A 22,416-nucleotide genomic window follows, 5' to 3' on the forward strand; every position below is an offset into this window, starting at 1 on the left:
GAAGCTAAGCAATGATTTTAAATAAGCCTTAAGGTCTGGGGCAAAGACTAATGCACTTTTACAGTTTCTCTCTCCATCTGCATATCATGTGCATATATATACACAGCTCATCAGGTGTGAGAGAGAACTTTCCCAGAAGGAAGTACAAGTCTGTAGGATTTATCTTTCAAGAGTAAATTCTGTTAGTTAGCACTTAAGACCAGTAACAAGCACAATTAGTTCTTTCAGTTCTGAGGTGCTAAAGAGAATGCACTGCAGACTGAAGAGACTGACTTCTGTGAGGCTTTTCAATGGCCTTAAGGCTATTTAAAAAAAAAAAAAAACCAAAACCAAGAACACTACACCTATTCCTTCACTTTGCAAAGCATTTATTTTCACCCACTAGACAAAGTATGTCCACAGTTTTATTTTAAAACTACTGTTCTGTATATATATATTCATAAAAAGTTTTTTTTAAAAAACAGTTTTAAAAATTATTAAAATGCGTATTTAAAAGTAAACAAAATCTGTTTCTAGCATTTTGCCCATAGGGAAAAAAAAAACATAAATACAAATACATGTGACTTTTATATCCAACTATTTTTGTAGCTTCTTTTTCTTTTTCTCTGGTTCATTCTTGCTGCTTATCTCTGTAGACAGATTTGCAGGCACATCATTTTCTACTATCTACAGTAAGAAAAGAATTAGAAGTCAGAACATGTTTAACTCAATTTTAGCTTATATTGTCCTGATAAAACTTGAGTTTACTTGTACAGGCCTTTTACAAATGCTGTATCAACATCAGAAAAGTTACTAGTCATCTAAAAGAAGGTCTACCATCATATAACAATCACAGGTAGAACACTCAACTGAGTTAAAAGCTGGAAAATGCATAGGGAAATAAAAGCAGCAGCACCTCCTTGACTAAACTGCCAGCAGTTCCTTTGCACCAGATGATATGCGCCCCCTTCTCAGTTGTTTGCCATGCCTTAGCAAATGCTTGGAATGCGAGGCAGGGGGTATGAATGAGAGAGGTGAAAAGGGGTCTTCTTAACAATTTTTGTTTATCACCACTTCAGTGCTGCTCCAGTCAAGCAGAGGCCCTGTCAGGCTCAGGATGCTGCACAGCAAAAAGGCACTTACTTAGCTTTGGTAGAAACTGGAAAAACTTTTGAAATAAATGGAAAATGGACTTTTTCTAGAGCAACGAACAAGAATTGAGAAAAGCGTGTATGCTTACAGCAAATGACCTGTCCTCACGGAAAGAGGTCATCAAGAAGCATGCTATACTTTCTTTGAGAATATGGAAATGAGTGGTATTCAAGCAGAGAAGAGTGAAGCAGGCTATGATGAAATACAGTTCATTTAAGTAGCGTTCATAAAACAACTGGACCAAGACCAGACACACGTATGTTCCTCCACACCTGAGTCTATGGGCAAACTGTAATGTCCAATTAGGGAAAGTAACAGGCACTTCAGAAGCTTGATGCAAGGAAGCTGACCACTAGGACTTTAATACCAGGTTATACATTATGTGAAAGCAACAACAGCATGTGTCAGTAGAAGAGCCATTTAATTATATTAGAGTACCTATGCTGGAATTAAACCCACCACTGTAAGCTGAAGGCTATGGTTTTGGTCAGCTAGTTAGGATGGCAATGATTATGACATGCTCTAAGGAGTATGGGAGACGCTGTGCAAACAGGTAACATGGTAACAATATATTACCTTCAATGAGTAAATATCACAAGAAGGCTCAAGACTGAGTCCAGGTTTCTAGCTGCCATTAAGGCCTGTTTCTTGAAGCAACTAGTCAGAAAACCCATAAAAAGAGAGAAGCAACTCTTGCCTGAGGACCTGCTTAAGAGGTTACCCACAGAATCATCCTTCTCATACTGATTTCAGTGTACTCACTCAAAAGGCATCACCATGGTAGAAGGATAAAAACTCTGAACCTTAAAATGCATTACGTGAGCAATAATAAGGAATTTAATGAAGACTTTATTAAAGGGGGTTGAAAAAAGGTAAAATGCTTTCAGGGGTGAGATGGAATTTTAAAAAAGACTTAAGAGTAAGAATATGCCATTTATCAATGGACTTTCAAGAGAACAGTTAAAGTCAGAGTGATAAGTATTACAAGTCAACGGACATCCTTTAAGAAGTAAAAATCTTGTCCAAATGAAGAAAAAATAAGTGCAAAATGAAGTTAAAATAAACAGGCAAGCCCAAAAGACCAAGAAACAGCAATAAAATTCTAAGTTAGAGGTAGGGAATTCTTCCTTGCTCCTCCATCAATGGATAGCTTGATTATGGTAGAAGTCTAAAACAGGCATGAAGAACAGGTCAAAGTGTATTTGAAGCACTCAAGAAAATTAAGACCAACATCAAGAAAACTGTCACAAATGACCATAATAAAAAAAACCGCACAAGGTTTAGAACAAACTGGGTAAGAGGAGTACTAACAGTGCCAGGACTAGACACTGTCCATTGAAGAGTTCTAAAAGCAAGTGTAAAACTGTCAGCTAGCAACCATTGGTGTGTATAAACTCATTGCTTAAAACTGCTCTTGGTACTAGAAGGAATGGAAGATAATGCAAAGTGTTCCCACATAACACCATACAACAAAAAATCCTGTATGGATCTCTGTATGTATGTGATCCTGTATGGATCTATGGTGTCCTCACATTCAGAATCATGCATGTGCTTCTGGTTCCTCCCAGCTCAGAAAAAAAAAATCATATAACGGAACTACAAAAACGTAAAGGTGATGAGGAAGATCAAAGATAAGAAATAGTTTCCAGAAAAGTAGGAGCTAACATATTGGATAATAGAAGTATATAGAATTGAGTGGTGTGGGAATGGTAAATAGGAATAAAAGACTATTCTTCATAGTGTAGGAAATACAGTATGTCATCAAGTAACAGTATTGGGCACCATGCTTGACACAAATGAAAGGTTAAGTACTTTTTCTTACATGTTGAGCTGTGGAACTCACTGTTACAAGATACTGTGGGAGTCAGAAGCGTAAGCTGGGAAAAGAAGTGATGAAACAAATTCACAGAACAAAACTTTATATACCGAACACAAAGATGTGTATCTCTAGGTGAGACAGTATTCAAGTTGTAAGTTGCTGGAAGCTTTGAATGGACACAAGCGGAATGATGACTGTATGTGCATCTTACCCCTATACTTGTTCCTTACCAGGAAGGAGGATTAGTAACTGATGTTTAGGATGACAAACTATTTTGGAAAAACCAGTATGGCCATTCCTGTATCAAGGGATAAGCTAAAATTACAGTGTTGGCTTTGTTGTAGACCAAGGACCTTCACAGAAATTAGTGCAAGTAGTAGCAGAGAAGGGGAGGGAAAAAAAAAAACCCAAACAACAGCTTCCATTAGCCTTACTTTGTGTCTGTTTTCAAGGAACAAAGCGTGTCCCTTGGGGACTGGAGTCATTCCAACAGGAGTGTTCCTGAGTTATGCCCACAACAGCACCTCTGACAAACACTGGTTGGTGAGCACAAGCATGTGAATACACAGCAAGATGTAAGCTCTCTTTCTACTACAAATTCTATTTACTCCCACCTTTTGAAATCATGAGTACTGCCTTCAACTCAAGCTAATACAACAGCTCAAAGATCAGAATATTTACATGTGTTTGGAAACAAATGATTTCTCAGAAAAAAGAAATAATAATGTTTGACTGCATAAACAACAAGGTTACTCTGGGTTTTCTTTTTCCTCCATGTTTACAGATACTCAATTACTGCAACCATCTGTTTACCAAAAAAGTCACATGTAACTTAATGAAAGTACACAATCTTGTAATGGCATGCAAAATACTCAGCAGGCCTGAGGTGTGAGACCAGGTGAAAACCCCAGTGTCCCAGATGCACTAAGAAGCTAGTCTTGAAAAGACTTAAGACCAGAGACACAGTTATTAGGGCATTACAGTTCTTACAACATTATCATGAGATAATTTTTATATTGTGGAAGTTGTAAGAAAGGACTGCCATTTACAGTCAGCAATTATACATTTTCCTTCTGAGCCACCCATCACAGTTACACCGTAATTTACTGGAGCAAAAAGAAGATCCTACTGAGTTTTGGCAGATTTTCAAAAGGGAGATTTGATTACAGAACCATGAAATTCGTAAGATATTACTTCAGCAAATCATCATCTTTCCCATCAGTGGAAATATCCCTGATGGGCCCAGAAGGGAAATTTAATTTAGAGCCCTTTATTCTTTTCAACAGCCAGTGAAAGCAGACCTGTGTTTTATTGAGAGTAAATATGAAGCAATTGCTACAATCTGCTGCTAAATGATTTTTTTTAGTTCTGGGCTAAATATCAATTTCACCATATGCTGATTTTTTAAGATTTCTCAAGAGTAATACGACTCTATGAATCACAAATCTTGTGCCTTACCTTTGGTTCTACCAACACCATCCGAATTTTCTGATGTTGGATGTTGGAAGCATCTAACATAATGTTCACTTTAACTTTATCAAATACATGTAATGTTGTGTCTTCCACAGTAAGCGACGGTACCTGAAAGTTCAAATTTTGTATAAATACTCACTGCTTACAATGTCTTATGTTTTTATAGAAATAAATATTTTTGTATGAAGTTATTAAAGTTACATGTCAATAAAAATGAACACAAATTACTGTCCTGAATGTTCAGAGTGTCATAATATGTGCCACATACGTTTCTGTGGTATTTACTCAGATAATTAGGTATTAGTAGAATCTATTACAGAAACCAGTTCCTGTCAGAACCTGTTTATTTAGACTTATAAAGACAATTGTGGCACTACTACTACAGATTAATAAATTTGCATTTAGAAGAGGCTCTCTTACCCTTCTAAATCCAACTAGAATAAATTTTAGTCAATATGCTCACTTACCAAATAAAAAATTAAAGGTATTTAAGAACAAACCTTATAAAACATACCTCATTGTTGTAATCCAGTCTTGGTGTTGGTTTTCCTTTTTCTTCAAAGAAGACTGTTCCTTCTAACCCATACTTGGGAATCAGAACCACAACTGCATTTTTTCTTACAAATAATATATATGCATCTTCATTCACTATTCCTTTGCTTTTGAAGAACAGCTGTAACAAAAGTAAAATACATGAATAAGAAAAAAGCACTAGAACAGTCTCTTTTGGATTATAAATATACTGGCTTAAAAAAATAAAAATAGTCAAATACAAATCTATACTCCATGTTAATTACACACCATATACTGAAAGCAGATTAAAAAAAATCCCATTCAATGTTTACAACATTACTGTAGAATTAAGCATTCATCATATTTATAAAAAACGCAAAGTAAAAAGAATCCTCAAGATGCCATTATTCTAAATTTTTCAGGACTGGCAATGCAATGTTGAAGCTCTTCCTCAAAGCAGCTGCCCTCATTCTTAATCATTCCTGCAGACTTGCTTGATTTTGCTCTACAAAGTACAACTCAATGTTCCCTCCCTTCCTTTAACACCAACATGAATTGTCCATAGTTGATCCTCACATCTCAGAACTTCTTACCTGTGTATGGAATGCAACAGACGCTCTTTGTGCGTACTGAGCCATTTTATGTCGGTAATTGAGATTTTTACACATATCTGCTAGTTTATGTTTATCTGTAAGTTCTGGGTAAGTACTGTCTGCTCCTATGGCCACTGCCAAAAGTCGATGCACTATAATGTCAGCATACCTGCAAAGATGCAACGAAATGGTCAATGACATATCAAAACATACTTTTCAAAAAAAAAAAAAAGTTCCTGAATATAATTTTGGTTTTATAAATCTTATAGATCAAAAAGTCTTTGTAATAATGACGGTCTGCTGATAAATCCATGAATTAATTCAAGATCACTCTCTTTGCTGACCAAAGATACACTCTGCAGAGCCAGAATGAACTGTACTGTTTTCTAAGAGAAATTCTTTACTATATTCTACCAACAGAGCCTGTATTGTTGAATGTTTACAAAGAAGAAACAAAGTTTTACTTTTGGACTAAAGAATGATGTTTCACCATGGCAGCGTAAGCCGCTCCCTCTTCCATTTCCCATGAACTAGACAAACTTAGTGTAGAGTGGTATTTCAATGCCATTGATCTGCAAAGCATAATCACACTTGAACTTCTCGGTACATAACTTTTATTAGAACTTCAGCCAGGAGCTTTTTAACACATCCGTTAGCAACTAGAATTTACTATTAGGAATCCTAGAAGCTCCACAAATTATCCACACAAATGCATAGGAATTTTAATCCACCTGTAAGAGGTTTCACTTGAAATGTTTCTAAGGAGCAAAATACACTGACAATTATTTTCCTCAAAACTTAGATACTTCTTGGTTAAAAGAAAAAAACACCCTCATTTTCAATTTCATTACAGTGCAACAGCTACAGTAGCAAGTTTCAAATTAGCAATGTTTTTATATGTAAAATACAGTCTCCCCAAAATTTAAACACAGCTCCCACCTGAAAAATGACTGACCAAACTCTGCCTCAGTCTCTGTTTGAGTTATACAATGCTAAGTGGTCCTGAAGTGCATTTCTATGCCAGAGAGATGCATTAGGGATGCATTTCTCTTATGAGTCTTTTTAAAAAATTTTATTAGACCTTAGGAGTCGCAGACAGCAGACCTAGCAGCTTACATGAAAATGCAATCACCACATAAAGCCACTGCTGTCTCAACTGAAATCTAAAGCTGAACAGAAACAGTATTTTGTTTTAAATGGGCGACACCACAGTTTAAAATAGAATTTCTTCACAAACAAACCACTCTTTTGTTCTCTGAAACTTTTGTAAAATAAAAGTACCTTCTAATGGGTGAGGTAAAGTGGGTATAAATAGGTGAGGCTAAACCATAGTGATGAAAATCATTATCCATTCCAGAGCAGAAATACACTGCTTGCATCATGCAGCGAGTGGTCAAAATTCGCAACAGTGTATTTAGATAGGGGAACTCAGGAGATTCAGCTTTGTCTAATGATTCAGCTAAAGCCTTTGCTGAATCTGTCTTGATTTCCAAATTCTGGAAGGAGGAAAAAAAAAAAAAAAGTCGGGTATTACTAGCAAATATTAACAAAGTATAACCAGAAATGTAACAGCTACATCCATGCTGATCTTAGCAACTGGCACAGGTATCACACCTAATAACCTAATGGAATACCCCTATCCCCCCCCCCCCCCTCCCAAAAAAAATCCACCCATGCACAGATCCATCCCTCATTATTACTAGTGCTCTATGCAAATAATGAGCAACTAAGTCAGTAGCCTAGGAATTTAGGAAAGACATTCATTCAGAACTAAGAAACACTTTATGCTAATATTAACAAGTTTTTTTTATTTCCTTTGGTTTCATTTTTCTATCCCTTTATTGAATAAATCAGAAGGGCTATGGGGAAAAAAAAGAAGTATTTATGCTACACAAAGATTCTCATCCAAACACAATGTAAGCAGTAATCAACCTTCTTGTATTTCCTCCACAAAACTATTAAACCTTATACTTGGAAAAGTGATTTATAAAACTAGTACTGTATTACATCAAGTTTTTTCCGTGTTTGCTAGTGTTCCCTGATAAAAATTCAGGTAGCATGAAAATAAAGAATGCATTTTTAATTTACAGTCACACAACTAAGTTTCATCACAAGAATCAGCATGTTCTTTCCTTTATGTACATGTACACCACTGACAAGAAACTATGACCTAGAGATCAAAGTATGTCTGTATTATGGTAAAGTAATTGCGTATTTATTACAAAAGTTTAACAAAAACATAGCATATTAATACCTAACTGTGATGGTTCTGTAAGAGTAGTAAAAAGTCACTTTGGTTTATCAAAGGAACTTTTGTCTATGCACAGGAATTTAGCTTTCCAAATAAAATGGTACTTTAAAAATAATTTTCAAAGTACAAATGAAATCATTATAATTATTCCAGTTTTATAGCAGAGGAAAATGAAATGGGTTAGGTTTGGTCTCGTCTGTTAATCTTACACTGACAGAATTTGGGAGTTTCTGTCTTGCCCATAGAAAAAAAAAAGGGGGGGAGGGGAAGAGTTGAAGGGAAAGGAAATATGAGTGCGTATCACAATGTCTAAAATTTAACTTTAAAAATTTAGCTCCAAGGGGGCCCACAACCTTTAAATAAAAGGTCCTGAAACTGGAAAAACCATTTTTCAGTTCAGACTTGTTAATTCAATCAGACTTGTTTCAGGCTAAATTAACCTCTAACTAATCTGAGGAGAGGATGGAAACTATGAACACACATGAACACACTTTCTTACTTCCTGACTTTGAGACATGTTATTTGATGTGACTGGCCAATTTTTAAATACATGAATGATGTATGTGATCCGAAGCCAAAAACTGGCTCAAAAATCACACGTGGCTTGGAGAGGAGAAACATTTACAGCACACAAGAGTTACAATACAGAAGACTTGGAGTGATTTGCTTGCTTTACCTATGAAAGGGTTTTTAAAAAGCACAAGATTCTTCCTTTCCTCTAGCGGTACAGATATCTTGCTGCAGGTACCAGCAATTTCAAAGTGTAGCTGAAACACTTGTCAAAATACTGCTTTCCAACCCTTATTCTTGGGTAAGTGGCCAACCAGAGAGAAAACACAACTTTTTATAATTAATTGACTTAATTAGCATGGTAAAAACTTGCCTTGGACTTTGCTGCCTTCACAAGGATGTCATAATTTGATGGGGGAGGAGCAGGATGCTTCCTGAGTAAAGCAAACTCCGGGAACTCTTCGTAAATTTTTTGTGCTACAGAGACATTGGCAAGCAACATGAACTCTTCAACCATGGAGTTTGTTTCTCTATCAACATAAAATAAAATTGTTAGAAAAGCATTAAATTATGTATTTGGTTTGAGTGCCTAATGAAGAAACACTCCACTATCCTAATAATATTATATAACAGTAACTAGTGGCTTTGAACATTTATACAATTAGGCAAACATTTCAAAGACTGAAAACATAACGATTATTTACTAAGTTTCAAATAATGAGTCAGATATAAAAGAAAAACCCTAAAATATTCTAAAATAATGAATTAAAGAAAAATGCTCTTTGAACTGTCCAAAAAGACCAACAGATAAGCCTCTTGATTTCTTCCTAAGAGTACTGCTCAAATATCATGCATATGAACTTTGAAAGCACCATGTTTGCACACCGTAATGCCGTGACAGTATACATAACTAAGTGTAGATTTTAGCACAGAAATTCAGTAGTAGCGTGAGAGGAAGTAAGTACCTAGCTTCAGAAATTAAATCAGTAGCTCCATTCCTAGAACTCAGTAAGATTTTTCTCTATCGCTCTGCACACGTGCAATAACTGCTCTGTTGTTCTTAATCTGCGTTTCAACAATCCGTAACTCCAAGTTCTACTTTCTCTCCTTTGTTAATACCAATAGGAGAGCATCACAGAGAAGCCAGTGGGATAGAGAAAGTTTGAACCTTAGTGCTCCATTAAATCAATAGTAAAGACTTAAGTTCATATATGAAGCATACAGTTCAAAACTTGCTTCATAAATAGCACAGTAAAATACAGAGGAATTCTCTTTTCTAGGATCAGCTTGCCCAGAGAAGTTGCAGATGCCCCATCATTGGAAGTGTTCAAGGTTGGACAGGGCTTTGAGCAACCTGGTCTAGTGAAAGATGTCCCTGTCCATGGCAGGTGGCTTTGGACTAGATGATCTTTAAAGCTCCCTTCCAACACAAATCATTCCATGATTCTATAACTGTCCTGCACTATTATAGGAACTTTGTATACTATTAAGTAAATGTTGCTACTTAAAACATGCCTTTAATTCCATCCCTGCCCCGAATTAACTAACTGAGGAAAAGAAAAGGCATACTTGAGCTCCTTAGTCTGCAGATCAATAGGATCATGAGTTTCACTGTCCATGTGGAAACGAACTTCTGGTGAGGAAAGTGTCAAGGCTCTGGAAGACAGTAAGTGGTATTAACGAACTATAGTAAAGCAGACACAGCACTTGAGTTGCAACTCTGTACACAGCATCTGGGTTTATCATGAAACTGTAACTTAAAATTAGCAGAAATTAAAACTAAAATTGTGAAATCAATGTTCAAATTAGCAGAAATTATGATGCTGACACACATAAAGAGTGCTCCTAAAATTTCAAATGCTACTCCTCTGGTTGTGTTTTTATAATGACTGTAAGAAATCCATATTGATTGATCTTGTGAAGAAAATGTTAACATCCCAAGTTTGTACTTTTGGGGAAATGAAGACAGGCATTTTTATGCAAATTGAAATGGCAAAACACTCTCTTTCAAAAGATCTTCACTGGAAAAATGGACACAGAGGACCATTATACAGTCTGACAGCAAAAAATAGCCAGGAAAAAAAAAAGGGGGGGGCGGAATAAAACAGGGACACTGCACAGTTTACCCATTATCAATTCTTTTCTTCTTCAGAATTTTTGCTAATTTGTTTAGTCCACGTAGGCTGGTAGTAATATCATCATTCATAGTTGTTGAATCAATTCTCATCTGTGCTTCAGCGTATGTAAGAGAAGCCTTGAAGATGTTAAAAAAAAGAAAAAAAGCCATATGATACCTAATTGACTACTGAAAAGAAAAACATAATTCTGCCTTGCAGAAACTGAAGTTTGCTGCCAAAGCTGGTTCACAATAATACAAAACTTTACATTCAACACCTAAATGCATGTCATTCTCAAAGAACAATGGACAAAACAGGACAGATCTATGCAAGATATTAAGAAATACCAGGCATTTACAGTATTTTTTTATGCTGATCACAGATGTATTTTATACATTAAAAGTCTAATTTTCAGAAATATGTTAAACACCTACAGAGTCCACTGAATTTAACTGAAAATGATGACTAGCTGGTACATACTAACCATGTCCAATGTATGTATCAATACATTTATACCTTTAAAATGAAATATCCTAACAACGTAACCGCACAAAAAACATTGCAGCCTTAAAGATTTAAAAGAACAGGGCAGAATCAAACATCATCTTTATTTTTAGGGTTTAAGCATGATTTTCTAATTCTAAGAAAATATAAATCAGTAAACAGAAGAAAACTGCATTATCATAAAGTCTGTTGATCATTGTTTTTATAAAAAGGTGTCCAGCTTTTTTTCAGAAGTATAATATATATGTGACTAACCTTGGAATTAATAATACTCTTCGTAAATCTGGTTTTTAGAATTTCAGCCTTATGGTTCATCTCCCATATACATGAAAATGCAAGCCTATGAGAGGGAGAAGGGGAGAAAATCTGTTAAAATCCACATATAAACATCCGGAGTGTCTTGTCAGGATCAAAGTATGGACCATATACATATACCTGTCCACATTAGATCTCAGGGAGCATAAATTGGAACTAAGTAACTCTGGAACCATATCAATCCTCTGCAAAGTAAAGAATAAAACTAATGATTAGTTAAAAGTATGTATTTTAATTTCCTGATTTTTAATGTACTAAAAGCTTAGAAATAAGAATTATTTTTTGCTAAGAAAGCTCAGATTTCTATAAGAATAGTAAGATACTTCAGAGGAAAGTCATTCCAAGATCCATTTTAATTATCAGCTTTTCAGTAACAGTTATTTCTGAAAAGAAACTGTGGTCTGTGTGAAATAAGTTAAAATAAACAGGACTAAGTGTACAGTTGTAATGAATACAAACCATAGGAAACAATAGAGATTTAGCTATCTCAAGAAAAAACAATGGAAAAGGCAAAACCAGGCCACTTTGGCAATTTCAGTTTGGTATTAAAACAGTAGTCCAGTTTCAGAACTACATGTTATTAATGCTTCGAACAGGAGTTAAAAGGGATATTCTAGAGATAATGGATTTAAAATGAAAAAATTCTCCCTCTTGCTGTCCAGACTGAATGACAGAAAGCACCTTCATTTTGATAGTCTGAGGCAAACTACATGCAGCCCAAAGGAGTCTACTTTTTTTTTTTCCTTAGTTTAGAGATGTCTCTACTCCCAAGAACTAAAAGAGGTAAGCAACGAAAAATCCAACCACTTAATTGTATAAAAAGCTTTTTATATAGAAAACAATTACTTTTTCACACAGATAGACTGTTGTTCCTCTTTTTGCCGACTCCTCATCCAAAGCATTTCCTGGGCGAATAAAATGACTGACATCTGCAATATGTACACCAACCTAAAAAACAAGCATCACATTACACATCTTACAAAAGAGAAATAGTTCTCAACATGAAAGAAACTTTCTCATGTTTTTATTTACAACCCAATTTACCCATTCCCAGTTCCCTTCAGCAGCTCCTATATTTAGTAACAGAAATAGTTAAAACCTATCTTACTGATATTAAAAAAAAAAATGAAGAGTTGCAGCAATTATGCAAAATAAGGGCATGCCTACATTTAGTGGAAAGTTATATTCATTACCAATGCAACTCTTCTTGCCTGGGGCCTCAAATAACCTCTTTCATTTTCTTCAAGGTTCACTGCAAATTTGTTTTTGTTTTTCTGTTTGCTAGACCTTCCATTTTGGCACACTCTGCTATTACAATTACAAATTAATTTTTAACAAAGAAAACCTGACTAAATCAGATAAAGGGGGTAGAGAACTGGTGTTAAGCCTGTAGCTTTTTTATGCTTTTTCTTTTTTTAAATAAAATAATCATTCCTTAGACATTCTACTGGAAGTTCCTTATCTAGCTGTAGATAGCCATGGTTATACTTAGCTAAAGCAGTAAATAAATTATATATTAATTTCCCATGCCAAATGAGCAGAAAGCAGGGTGAATTTAGAAAACATTAAATTCCCACTTCTGACACTGATGTAATGCAAATCAACTCTCTTCTTTATTACCATCTCACAGTTGTGTGAACACCACTAATTTCTTTTACAACATATCTAGAGCTTTGCTCATGTCATTTACTATTACCACTACTGCACTGTTTGTAAAATAAAGTAGTAAATAAATAAATAAATAATTGGCTTCATTAAAAAAAAAAAAAGAAGAAAAAATACCTCTATATTTCCATTTTCTACTTCTCTACAATGTAATGCATCATCAATATCTGTACAGCCAGGAGGATCAACACTACAAACACACAGATGCCTTAAGTCCTCCCTGTATTTCATATCCTGGGGAGGGGGGAAAAAAAAAAAAAAAGTCATTTTCAAGAACATCTTCCATATCAAAATAAAAACGATCATTTGAGAAAGGCACTTTGCATAACATTTTCCAAAGCAACCAAATATTTTCAGAGTGCTTTTTTGTTTTGTTTTAGGACAAGATTTACAGTAATATTTATTTATAAGATCAAAACAGATATGCAGAAACTACAGTAACAAAAAAACTAAGATGATGATGAAGTACTGAGAATTTTTCTGTTTTACAGCAAACAGGAACAGAAACAGAGCAAACCCACAATCTTTTCATGATCTCAGAATTAGCAGGGCCAGGAATCAAGTCTTTTTTAAGTGAAATTATGACTGATGTCCAGCTGGACAAATTGTTTAGGATATGACTGTTCTCAACCAACTTCAGCTTTCTAAGACTTAGATGTCTAGACAGTTGAAAGAACTGCACACTTTGGAAGTATTTACCTTTGCATGATTGCTACAAAAACATCTCAGATAGGTATCTTCGACCAGACAACTAACTTTTAGACAGCTAATTTACACAAAGATCCCTCCTTCAGTTTCCACATTCAAAAGAAATAGGAGCAGGTAATAAATTATAATAAAAGTAGCCCACCTCAAAGAAATTAAAATACAGAAAACACACAAAAAACCCCGTATCATGTTCAAATTGTTCCCTGATGACATTTTTCCATACATTCTAAACCAACTATTTCCCATCTTTATGCTACTGGGGGGAACCTGGAATTCACTAACAGCGTTTAAAATGAGCAATTCTGCAAACATCGATTTCTCTTTCTCTAATTACTTTACTGGATTATAGCAGGATATATTAAAGTCTCCTCTCCTCAGATGATTTTAGGGATAACACTGGCTGCCACATTTGGTTACAAAGCTATTTAGGAAGATGAAAAACTCTTAGGGATGATCTTACAATTATTTGAATTGTAGTCTCTCTCCTTTGCAAAAAAACCTTTTTTTATATTATTATTTTTTAATGACATCCGTAATATGTTTTGTATCTTAAAATATCTATCACTAACAAACACAGTTTTAGCCAAAATCCAAAAACTTGCAGAGGCCTTGTTTCCATAGGAAATCTGGCTGGTTTTGGACAACATTTCTCCTCTATTTTTGGTGCACTGGGATATCCAAGAATGTCACAGTTTGATCTGAAGGAGAAGGCACAGTAATTATTACAATAATTTAAAAGTTATTACCTGTTCTGTAATGCTCCATGGCATTTTTGGTAGGAAACTAAGGACACCCTGGGAAAAGGGCTGATGAGGGACATCATGTTCAAGCAGAAGAACTTCTGTCTCGGTCTCTTTATCTCCAGCACTTCCCAAGTTCTTTACAAAATGACCCTGAGAAACAATATACATACATACAAATATATACATACACACACACACATCAGGCAATATTGTTTGCTCAAAAATAGGTATGAGACCATTATTTCAGAGGTTATTAGTATATTAAACTACACAGAAGGAGTAACCTTTCCTTCTTCAGTTAACTTTCTCATCTTTAAGAGAGAAATTTAATTTCAACCATTTAATTGATTCAGTAAGTCTGAACTTTGTACTTCCCCCTCCTTTCCTAGAATGGCAATAAATTCTCCACATTTAAGACCGCAAAAATTGTAAACGTGGCAATTCAGTTTTGCAGAAAAGAAAAAGCATTTCTGTATAAGCAGTGAAACTTATAAGGTCTAGTTTCTCTATGAGTTTGTGCTGTGCCACACATCCCACTCCCTAATACATTAAATCTACTTCCTTCCCCATGCATCTCACCCTCTGCAGTTATGGTGTCTTTAACACTCCTTCCATATATTTTCCAAGTTTCCTTCATTTCTCTAAACATGCATGAGACAGCTGTGCTCTCGTTCATTATAAGCTATGCATTCCTACACAAGCCAACAGAAGCCTCCTCAAAACCTGATGTTCAACACAAATTTAAACAAGTGTCCTCAATTTCTCTTACATCCTCCTCTATATTTACAAAGAGCTTTTAAAAACTTAATTACCTGTAACTCTGCCCGACTAGCAGTTTGACTGAATTTGGCCAATGTGTTTAAAAATACTTGCCAGGATGGTGATCAGTGTGTGGATGCAAAGGCACAGCGAAAGGTTCACATTTCTAGGAACCCAGACTAAAAAAAGGCGGTCCCTAGTTAGTCTAAATAAAGCACCTTAATTAGCACATGTATGTTCACTGCAGAACCTAAGGACCAAGTTTTTAAGTATGATAACCCATACCTGTTTTTTTGGTGATAAGAGTAAACTAAATCATTTAGAGACTTCCTTAATTTGCACCATCAAAGAATGGCACTCAAGGAACTTAAAATTCACATCAACACTTTTTGAAGTTACTCAGCATTGCAGCTGATAATAAACATCTTAGCTAATAAACACAAAAATCAGATAGTTAAAAGTTCAGAAGAAAACACTTAAACTTACATTAGGATACCTGGAATTCCTGGGCCAACCGTCAATGGCAACAATTATTCTTTGTCCTTCCAATGTATCTGCTTGTCTTGTTTCTATTCGAATGCGAGGAATTCTGCGATCAGCTGGTGTAAACAAATGGCGCCGTGCCTATTAACATCCAAAAAAAGGAACAAATAATTTCTAATTAAAGGAAAAAAAAAAAAAAAATCCGCACTTACAATAACTTGATTATTTCCCTACCTCTTTGATCTGTGATTTGGAAAGCATGCCACAGAACGGTCGCCAGTTTCGTTTTATAATGCCCACTACTTTTCCTGTAGGTCTCAGCATGTCCTTGTTAACAGAAGTCTTCAGCTGGTAGAAAACATGAGGGTTAAAAACAAAACTGTCTGAACTTGCAGTAACATGCCTGACTGCAGCATATATCTCAAACCTTGGTGGTAACAACTTAAGTGTCACTATAATGCCATAAATTCTATTACGACTTCATAAGCAGAACTATGCCTCCCTGTGCTTTGCATGACACAATATTTTTAGTATGTGACATGACTACTTTGTTGGCTTTTTTTTTTTTTTAAATGGACATTGTTTCCGAAAAACAAGACCAGCAGAAGACGGCTCTGAAGAAATGCTATCTTCTTCCACTGTCTCTGCTTACTACACAACTATGTCCCTTTTCTTTTCCAACCTACTATTGTAATTTTCAGGAGTCCTTTTACATTGCTTGAAAATTCTGCAGTAATTCTGAACACAATAATTAAAAAAGATTCCCATGGAATTTAGTGGGAAGATCATGTTTCTAAAGAAATTAAAATATTTGTTGGACAGGGTGGACATGCGTCAGCACTGCACGCACATTAAGCGGACTTATGGCAAGCTAAAGAATATTTTACAACTCATTCCGAATGTATGCATTGCCTATAAAAGCTGTCATCATGATACAACACCTGCTCCTATTCTAGCAAATCCTAATCCGCACATCAGTAGATAGCTTTGCATTATTACCTGAATACTCAGTAAATTTTGGATTCATTAAGTTTAACAAACTAATGTGGGAATTTCTGATTGGGTTTAAGTATCCATTTTATACATAATCATGTATTTAATGCAACTGTAGGACTACAATTAAGTTTTATAATTTCTGAATTCACAATAGCTTTTAGGAGTCAGTATAAAAAAAGACGTATAAACCTAAAGCCTAACTGTCAGAGTACTGCAGATTTCATCTCTCTCAACATAAGAGTTATGTAAAAAATTATTTATATCATACAATGTTTTCTTTCTCCTCTTCATTTTCAATGTCATCTTCATTCTGGCCATCATCTTGCAAGATCACTGAGGACAATGCCACCCATTCATCTTTTGCCAACAGCTCCACAGCTACAATATCTTCATGAACTGCTCGGTTTAAATGTTTCAGCCCCTGTATAATTATCTGGATTTTTTAGAAAACAAAATGAAAATGCAAATATTCATGATGATAGCAACAAAAGACCCAAATCAAAGCAGTATAACAGAAGAGTATATATGCATAACAGGCTCTGCGCTCTAAAACATTTTAAGGCATGTTTGCGATGCATTTTTTCCTCTGCCTAGGTTTTTTTCAGTACTGATGATATTTTCAGGATTCCAATTGCCTCTATACAAAAAAAAAAAATTTTTGTTTTCCCCCCTTTTTTTTAATAAAAAATCAGACAATCTGCCTATTTTTGCAGGCTAGGGGACTCCTGATACTACCAGGAAATAGGAATAAAAGAAACAGAGAGCCAGAGAAGCACCTCCAGCCACCACAAATAGGGAGGGAGGAGGCAACTGCTGCTGCTTGGAAACAGTGTCTATACAACCGTGCCAATAGAGAACGCAGTAGGCAGACAGGTGGGTTAACTGCTCGGAGGGGAACAGCCCATCAACTCAGCACTGGCTTGAAAATAGCACAGGAAGTAGAGTAAGAGAGCCCCAGAAGGGCTCACCACAGTTTTTCTGAAAATCCTCCTACAAACTTGTTTCTCTGTCTTTCACCATATACTTCAAACTAATTAAAAAAAAAGGGGGGGGGGGCTATATTTTAGTCAACTGAAAAACTATTAACAACTAGCATTCAGCTTTATTTTATCAAATACTTTATCGAAACACAAAGTATAATTTTAAACACATTCTTTTTTCAAAAAAAGCATAGTCAACATTTCAGTAGTCTATATCTACATAAACAAACAAATGAAAACAAAAGAAAAAAGTCAAGAGAAACACAGGAGAGGAAAAATTACTATAATGCTCCATTTTAACATATGTCACCATGAAAGAATTACACTTTAAGTCATTACTGAGGTTAGTTGAAGTTCACAGCATGAAGACAAAAATGAAAAACTTACCTCTTTGTTTTCTTCAGCATCTCCATGAACCCAAACAGTAGCTTCAAGATAATTATCTCTGCTTGCCCTGTAAGTTCCTTGAAGGTAAACACCAGATTTTATTCCTTGCTGCAATTTGCTAAGAGGAATATGTTCTGGGAAAATTATCTTTCCACTTTCTATTTCTTTCTATTACAAAAAAAAGGAAAAAAAAAAAAGAAAAAAAAAAAGGAAAAAAGGGATGAAATGTTCAGACTTCTGTATTCATTATTCCAAAACTGAGCTCAGGAACATGACATTCAAGCTAAGAAAACTCCAAAATCCTAACTATGTGTAGGTATGAGTATGCATAATAATGAAAAACTACTATTAAGCAGCAATTTTTCTAATGAAGCACAAAAAGCATAAAGAACATAGAAACATGGCAATTCTAGGAACTCCTCCTTTTCTGTTTGCCTGCAGTTACTTAAAAAGACACTGCACAAGTGACATACACTTTTATGTTGATTTGGACATACTGACTGAACATACACTTAGTGAAGAAAATATTAGCATAGTACTGCATAGTAAAGAGTATGGCACACAGTGAAAGCATATACTGTAAGCTACATGAAACATGAAAACACATTACTGTGACTAAACTTTGGAGCAGTCAGACAATTAATTACAGCTGAATGAACTACAGCTAACTGCTGAAAAGATCATCTGAGCCCTCCACCTTCTTCCCACTCTTGCATGTCCCATTCCATTCTGTTAGAACTAACTCTGATGAAATTAACCTTCCCATTTTTTGGTGGTGTTAGTTTTCAGCTATATCAGTCTTATCTGAAAATATAAGCCTTGATTCTGATAAACACTGACCACAAAAATCAGAGCTTTTGATAGAAAACACTTGTAATCAGTAATAAGTTTAAACATAAACTTTCAAACAGTAGACACAGAACAAAGATCTAAATGGTTTGCAATACACACTTTTGTAGTTTTCATTTTGTTTCCATTATTGCTAATATTTATACACTATCTTTAAGCAACTTATTATTCTCATCTTCATATCAGTTATCTAAAGCAACTGGCTTTTTACAAATAACTAGATACCTACTAATATGCATATAAGCAGCAGTAAAATCAACTGCAATATTTCCTTTTTTCTTTTCAGTTGTCAAAAAGTTGTATTGCCAAAATGGTAATGAAGTCCAGAGTCCTCATATTCTGAACTAATGCTTATAGCCTGACATATGGTGTCCAATAATATACTGCAAACCATTTGTGATTAGATTATTTTATAAAAAGAAAATAAAAACATACCCCTTCATCAGATACACAAGCAAGACGATCTACAAGATCAGGATTAGCTATCAAGCTTTTTATATACTCCTCACCTACAAAAGCACACACATAAATATTTATGCAAGAGATGCACTGGATTTAGGTATGAAAAGACTGCTGAGATTGTTTATCTGAGCAATAAATTAAACATACATGCCACTTCACTTACATGTATAAGCTGTTATCCCTTCCTCTAGAGCTTTCTCTTTATTAGTTCTGTCATTTGTTAAAAAGATAACTTGAATCTTCTCCTCATCCTCTATTTTCTTCAAGTGTTCACTGTACCATTTTACTGCTACCCGAATGGCTCTGTCATTGCGGTCATTAGAAGATTCTCCTTGCTCTTGCTGTATGTATGTTTCTCTAAATAAATTAAAAACAAACAAAAAAAAGGGGAGGGGGAACAAAACAAATCCCAACACTTATCCATACTTACAAAAATGTTTCAGACAAACAAGATCAAGACTGTGAGGCCAAAAGAATTACTGCTGTACCAATTTTTATAGTATGTGTGACACTCTATAGGCCACTGAAGGCTGAGGAGACAGAAGGGTAAAGAAAAAGAGGAAGGAAGTGTTAATTTCTAATACAACCTTCTCATTGCCGATTGAAGAGGACTGCATTCAAGATGCTAGAACTATGCATTCAAAACACCTAGAACTACAATATTGCAGTACTGGAAATTACTTGTGAGCACAAATAAAGGCAAATTAATTGCATCTTCATTTCATAAAGCTTTCTGTCACTAACTGACTAACAGGTTTTTGAATTTTGCTACAGACTGTCCTGGCAATATTAACAAAGCATTGGGAGTATGTTTAAAAGGGGTACTAAAATGGAAAAGCATTATTCCATTGCTCAAGTTAACAGTCTTGTCTGTAAACTTTACTCAATATTCTAACCACCTAATCACCTTTTCATAATATATCTATGCTTATACTAATTATAAACCAGAAAAGCTCCTGGAACATGCAATAGGAATCCAATAGGATTCCTTAGAAGTATACAGTTCTATGCACTCCAATCTATTTTTTTTTAACCTAGTTCACATGTTCCAGTTCTGTTTCCCCACTACTTTTACTGGACATCACTACAACTTTGTGTCCTGGTTTCAGCTGGCATAGAGTTAATTTTCTTCCTAGTAGCTGGTACAGTGCTATGTTTTGGGGTCAGTATGAGAAGAATGTTGATAACACTGATGTTCTCAGTTGTTGCTAAGTAACGTTTAGACTAAAGTCAAGGATTTTTCAGCTTCTCATGCCCAGCCAACAGGAAGGCTGGAGGGACACAAGAAGTTGGGAGGGGACACAGCCAGGGCAGCTGACCCAAAGTGGCCAGCGGGGTATTCCATACCATGTGATGTCATGTCCAGTCTATAAACTGCGGGGAGTGGAGGGGGATCGCCGCTCAGGGACTAACTGGGCGTCAATCAGTGGGTGGTGAACAACTGCATTGTGCATCACTTGTATATTCCAATCCTTTCATTATTACTATTGTCATTTTATTAGTGTTATCATTATCACTATTAGTTTCTTCTTTTCTGTTCTATTAAACTGTTCTTATCTTAACTCACGAGTTTTACTTCTTTTCCTGATTTTCTCCCCCATCCCACTGGGCAGGGGGGGAGTGAGCGAGCAGCTGCGTGGTGCTTAGTTGCTGGCTGGGGTTAAACGACAACACTTTGTTATACCATGTTCCACACCTTACCTATGATGTTCATTGGTGAAAGAATAGAAATGTTTTTCAGGGTTTTGAATCACATCCCTAATTCGCTTGTATACTGGTGCACTCCGATTCCTGACTTCTTGTAAGACTGTCTGTAGCACAATGACATTCTTAATAACAGGATCTTCAAGTATATCAATCTGAGGAACAAAATGAAAGTGAATCAAAATTGTTGTTTAATTCTATCCAACAACAGGACTTGAAATATTTGTTTGATTAATACGTAAAAAGCTAACATGAATAATGAATTGCACTACTTCTCCCTTTTTCCCTCACCATTGGGCAACAGAAGAGTGTATTAAGCTGCTTCCTCCTGCTTGTGGGCAAAAAGTTCAAATAGGATTTTCCAGCCTCTTTGTGACCTGAATTTTGCTGGAGTGAAGATAAGGCCTTATTCTGATTGCCACCAAATCCAGCCCCAAAGTATGCAGGACTCCAACCAAATTTAAGGCCAGGAGTACACTAGAAATTTTATTTACATAAAATGGGTTCTTGTAAATTACAATCTTTGTAAACAAAATACTTCTATGCACAATCTGACAGTAATCCAACATAATTTAAAGGCTGTCTGCCACATATCTTTGTGAGCAATGCAAACCATGAAGTAGTACCTGACCACTGTTACACAGCTCACACGGACATGCCTGTGCATGTGTAGGCTTAAGTTCTCTAAAACCAATCCCACTGTTGCACTGCAATTTTAATTTCTGCCGATTCAAATCAACTGGAATTCTGTTAGCTGCCCTTCACCTTTCCAAAGATCCTTTTTTTTTGAGGAAATTTGTTAAAAAATTTTCAGCACTTTTCTTTGCCAACTCCTGACAGTTGTGGTGTGCAGGAGAGACAAATGCACACCAAAACCCCACGCACCTGTCAGGTAAAAAAGGTGAGCTTAATTTCCTAAGCTTGTGGCAAGGAACGGTGCAAGCCCACCTCCAAAAAGAGACATGAATAAGGCTCTAGACGGCATGGCTAAAAGAATTAAAAGCAACGCCAGACCAAGCTTCCCTGCATCTGATGTTTGGATGACCTAAAAGATTCAGGGCCGTGTTCATCACGGTACAGAGAACCTAGACCTACGACGGTCTCTGACGAAGAGGAACGGTATTTGACAGGAAAATTCAGCGACCACCTGAAGACGCCGGCTGCTGCTTCAGAGCCTATGCGCCCTCCTTGCCTGCCTTTCCATACCCGTATCAGCCCGCAGCAGCTCCACGAAGAACGGCTGTCCTTCATTCCCACCGTTCGGGCAGCAAAACACAACACCGGAGCGTAGTCTGACACCGGGCTGGCCTCGGAGACGCGGAAGGCCGGCCCCGGCAGCTGGCAGGGAACGCACAGACGCCGCGCGCCGGCACCGCGGGTGACGCCGGGCCGGCACGGGCCCCAGAGAGCGCTGCCGAACGCGCCGGGCCGGGAGCGACGCCCGAGCCCCGCTC

General features: G+C 36.1%; 1 protein-coding gene across 1 annotated transcript in view; it reads right to left on the bottom strand.

The window, feature by feature from the left end:
* Positions 1-569: 569 nt before the first annotated feature.
* The window catches only part of DIS3 (DIS3 exosome endoribonuclease and 3'-5' exoribonuclease), a 22,843-nt gene continuing 996 nt past the window's right edge, over positions 570-22,416 (bottom strand). Inside the window, exons 2-22 of the mRNA XM_010575264.1 lie at positions 22,058-22,413; positions 20,960-21,117; positions 19,422-19,615; positions 19,232-19,305; positions 17,948-18,115; positions 16,849-17,013; positions 15,819-15,932; positions 15,588-15,725; positions 14,346-14,492; positions 13,009-13,125; positions 12,073-12,174; positions 11,347-11,411; positions 11,167-11,251; positions 10,417-10,544; positions 9,860-9,946; positions 8,664-8,820; positions 6,811-7,025; positions 5,530-5,698; positions 4,938-5,096; positions 4,409-4,531; positions 570-666 (exon numbers count right to left, since the gene is read on the bottom strand). Coding sequence (XP_010573566.1) covers positions 577-666; positions 4,409-4,531; positions 4,938-5,096; positions 5,530-5,698; positions 6,811-7,025; positions 8,664-8,820; positions 9,860-9,946; positions 10,417-10,544; positions 11,167-11,251; positions 11,347-11,411; positions 12,073-12,174; positions 13,009-13,125; positions 14,346-14,492; positions 15,588-15,725; positions 15,819-15,932; positions 16,849-17,013; positions 17,948-18,115; positions 19,232-19,305; positions 19,422-19,615; positions 20,960-21,117; positions 22,058-22,413 — 3,011 coding nt within the window. The 3' untranslated portion in view covers positions 570-576. The remainder of the gene's footprint in view (positions 667-4,408; positions 4,532-4,937; positions 5,097-5,529; positions 5,699-6,810; positions 7,026-8,663; positions 8,821-9,859; positions 9,947-10,416; positions 10,545-11,166; positions 11,252-11,346; positions 11,412-12,072; positions 12,175-13,008; positions 13,126-14,345; positions 14,493-15,587; positions 15,726-15,818; positions 15,933-16,848; positions 17,014-17,947; positions 18,116-19,231; positions 19,306-19,421; positions 19,616-20,959; positions 21,118-22,057; positions 22,414-22,416) is intronic.

This window comes from Haliaeetus leucocephalus, unplaced genomic scaffold (assembly GCF_000737465.1).
Source record: "Haliaeetus leucocephalus isolate CR32 unplaced genomic scaffold, Haliaeetus_leucocephalus-4.0 Scaffold462, whole genome shotgun sequence".
Lineage (NCBI taxonomy): Eukaryota > Metazoa > Chordata > Aves > Accipitriformes > Accipitridae > Haliaeetus > Haliaeetus leucocephalus.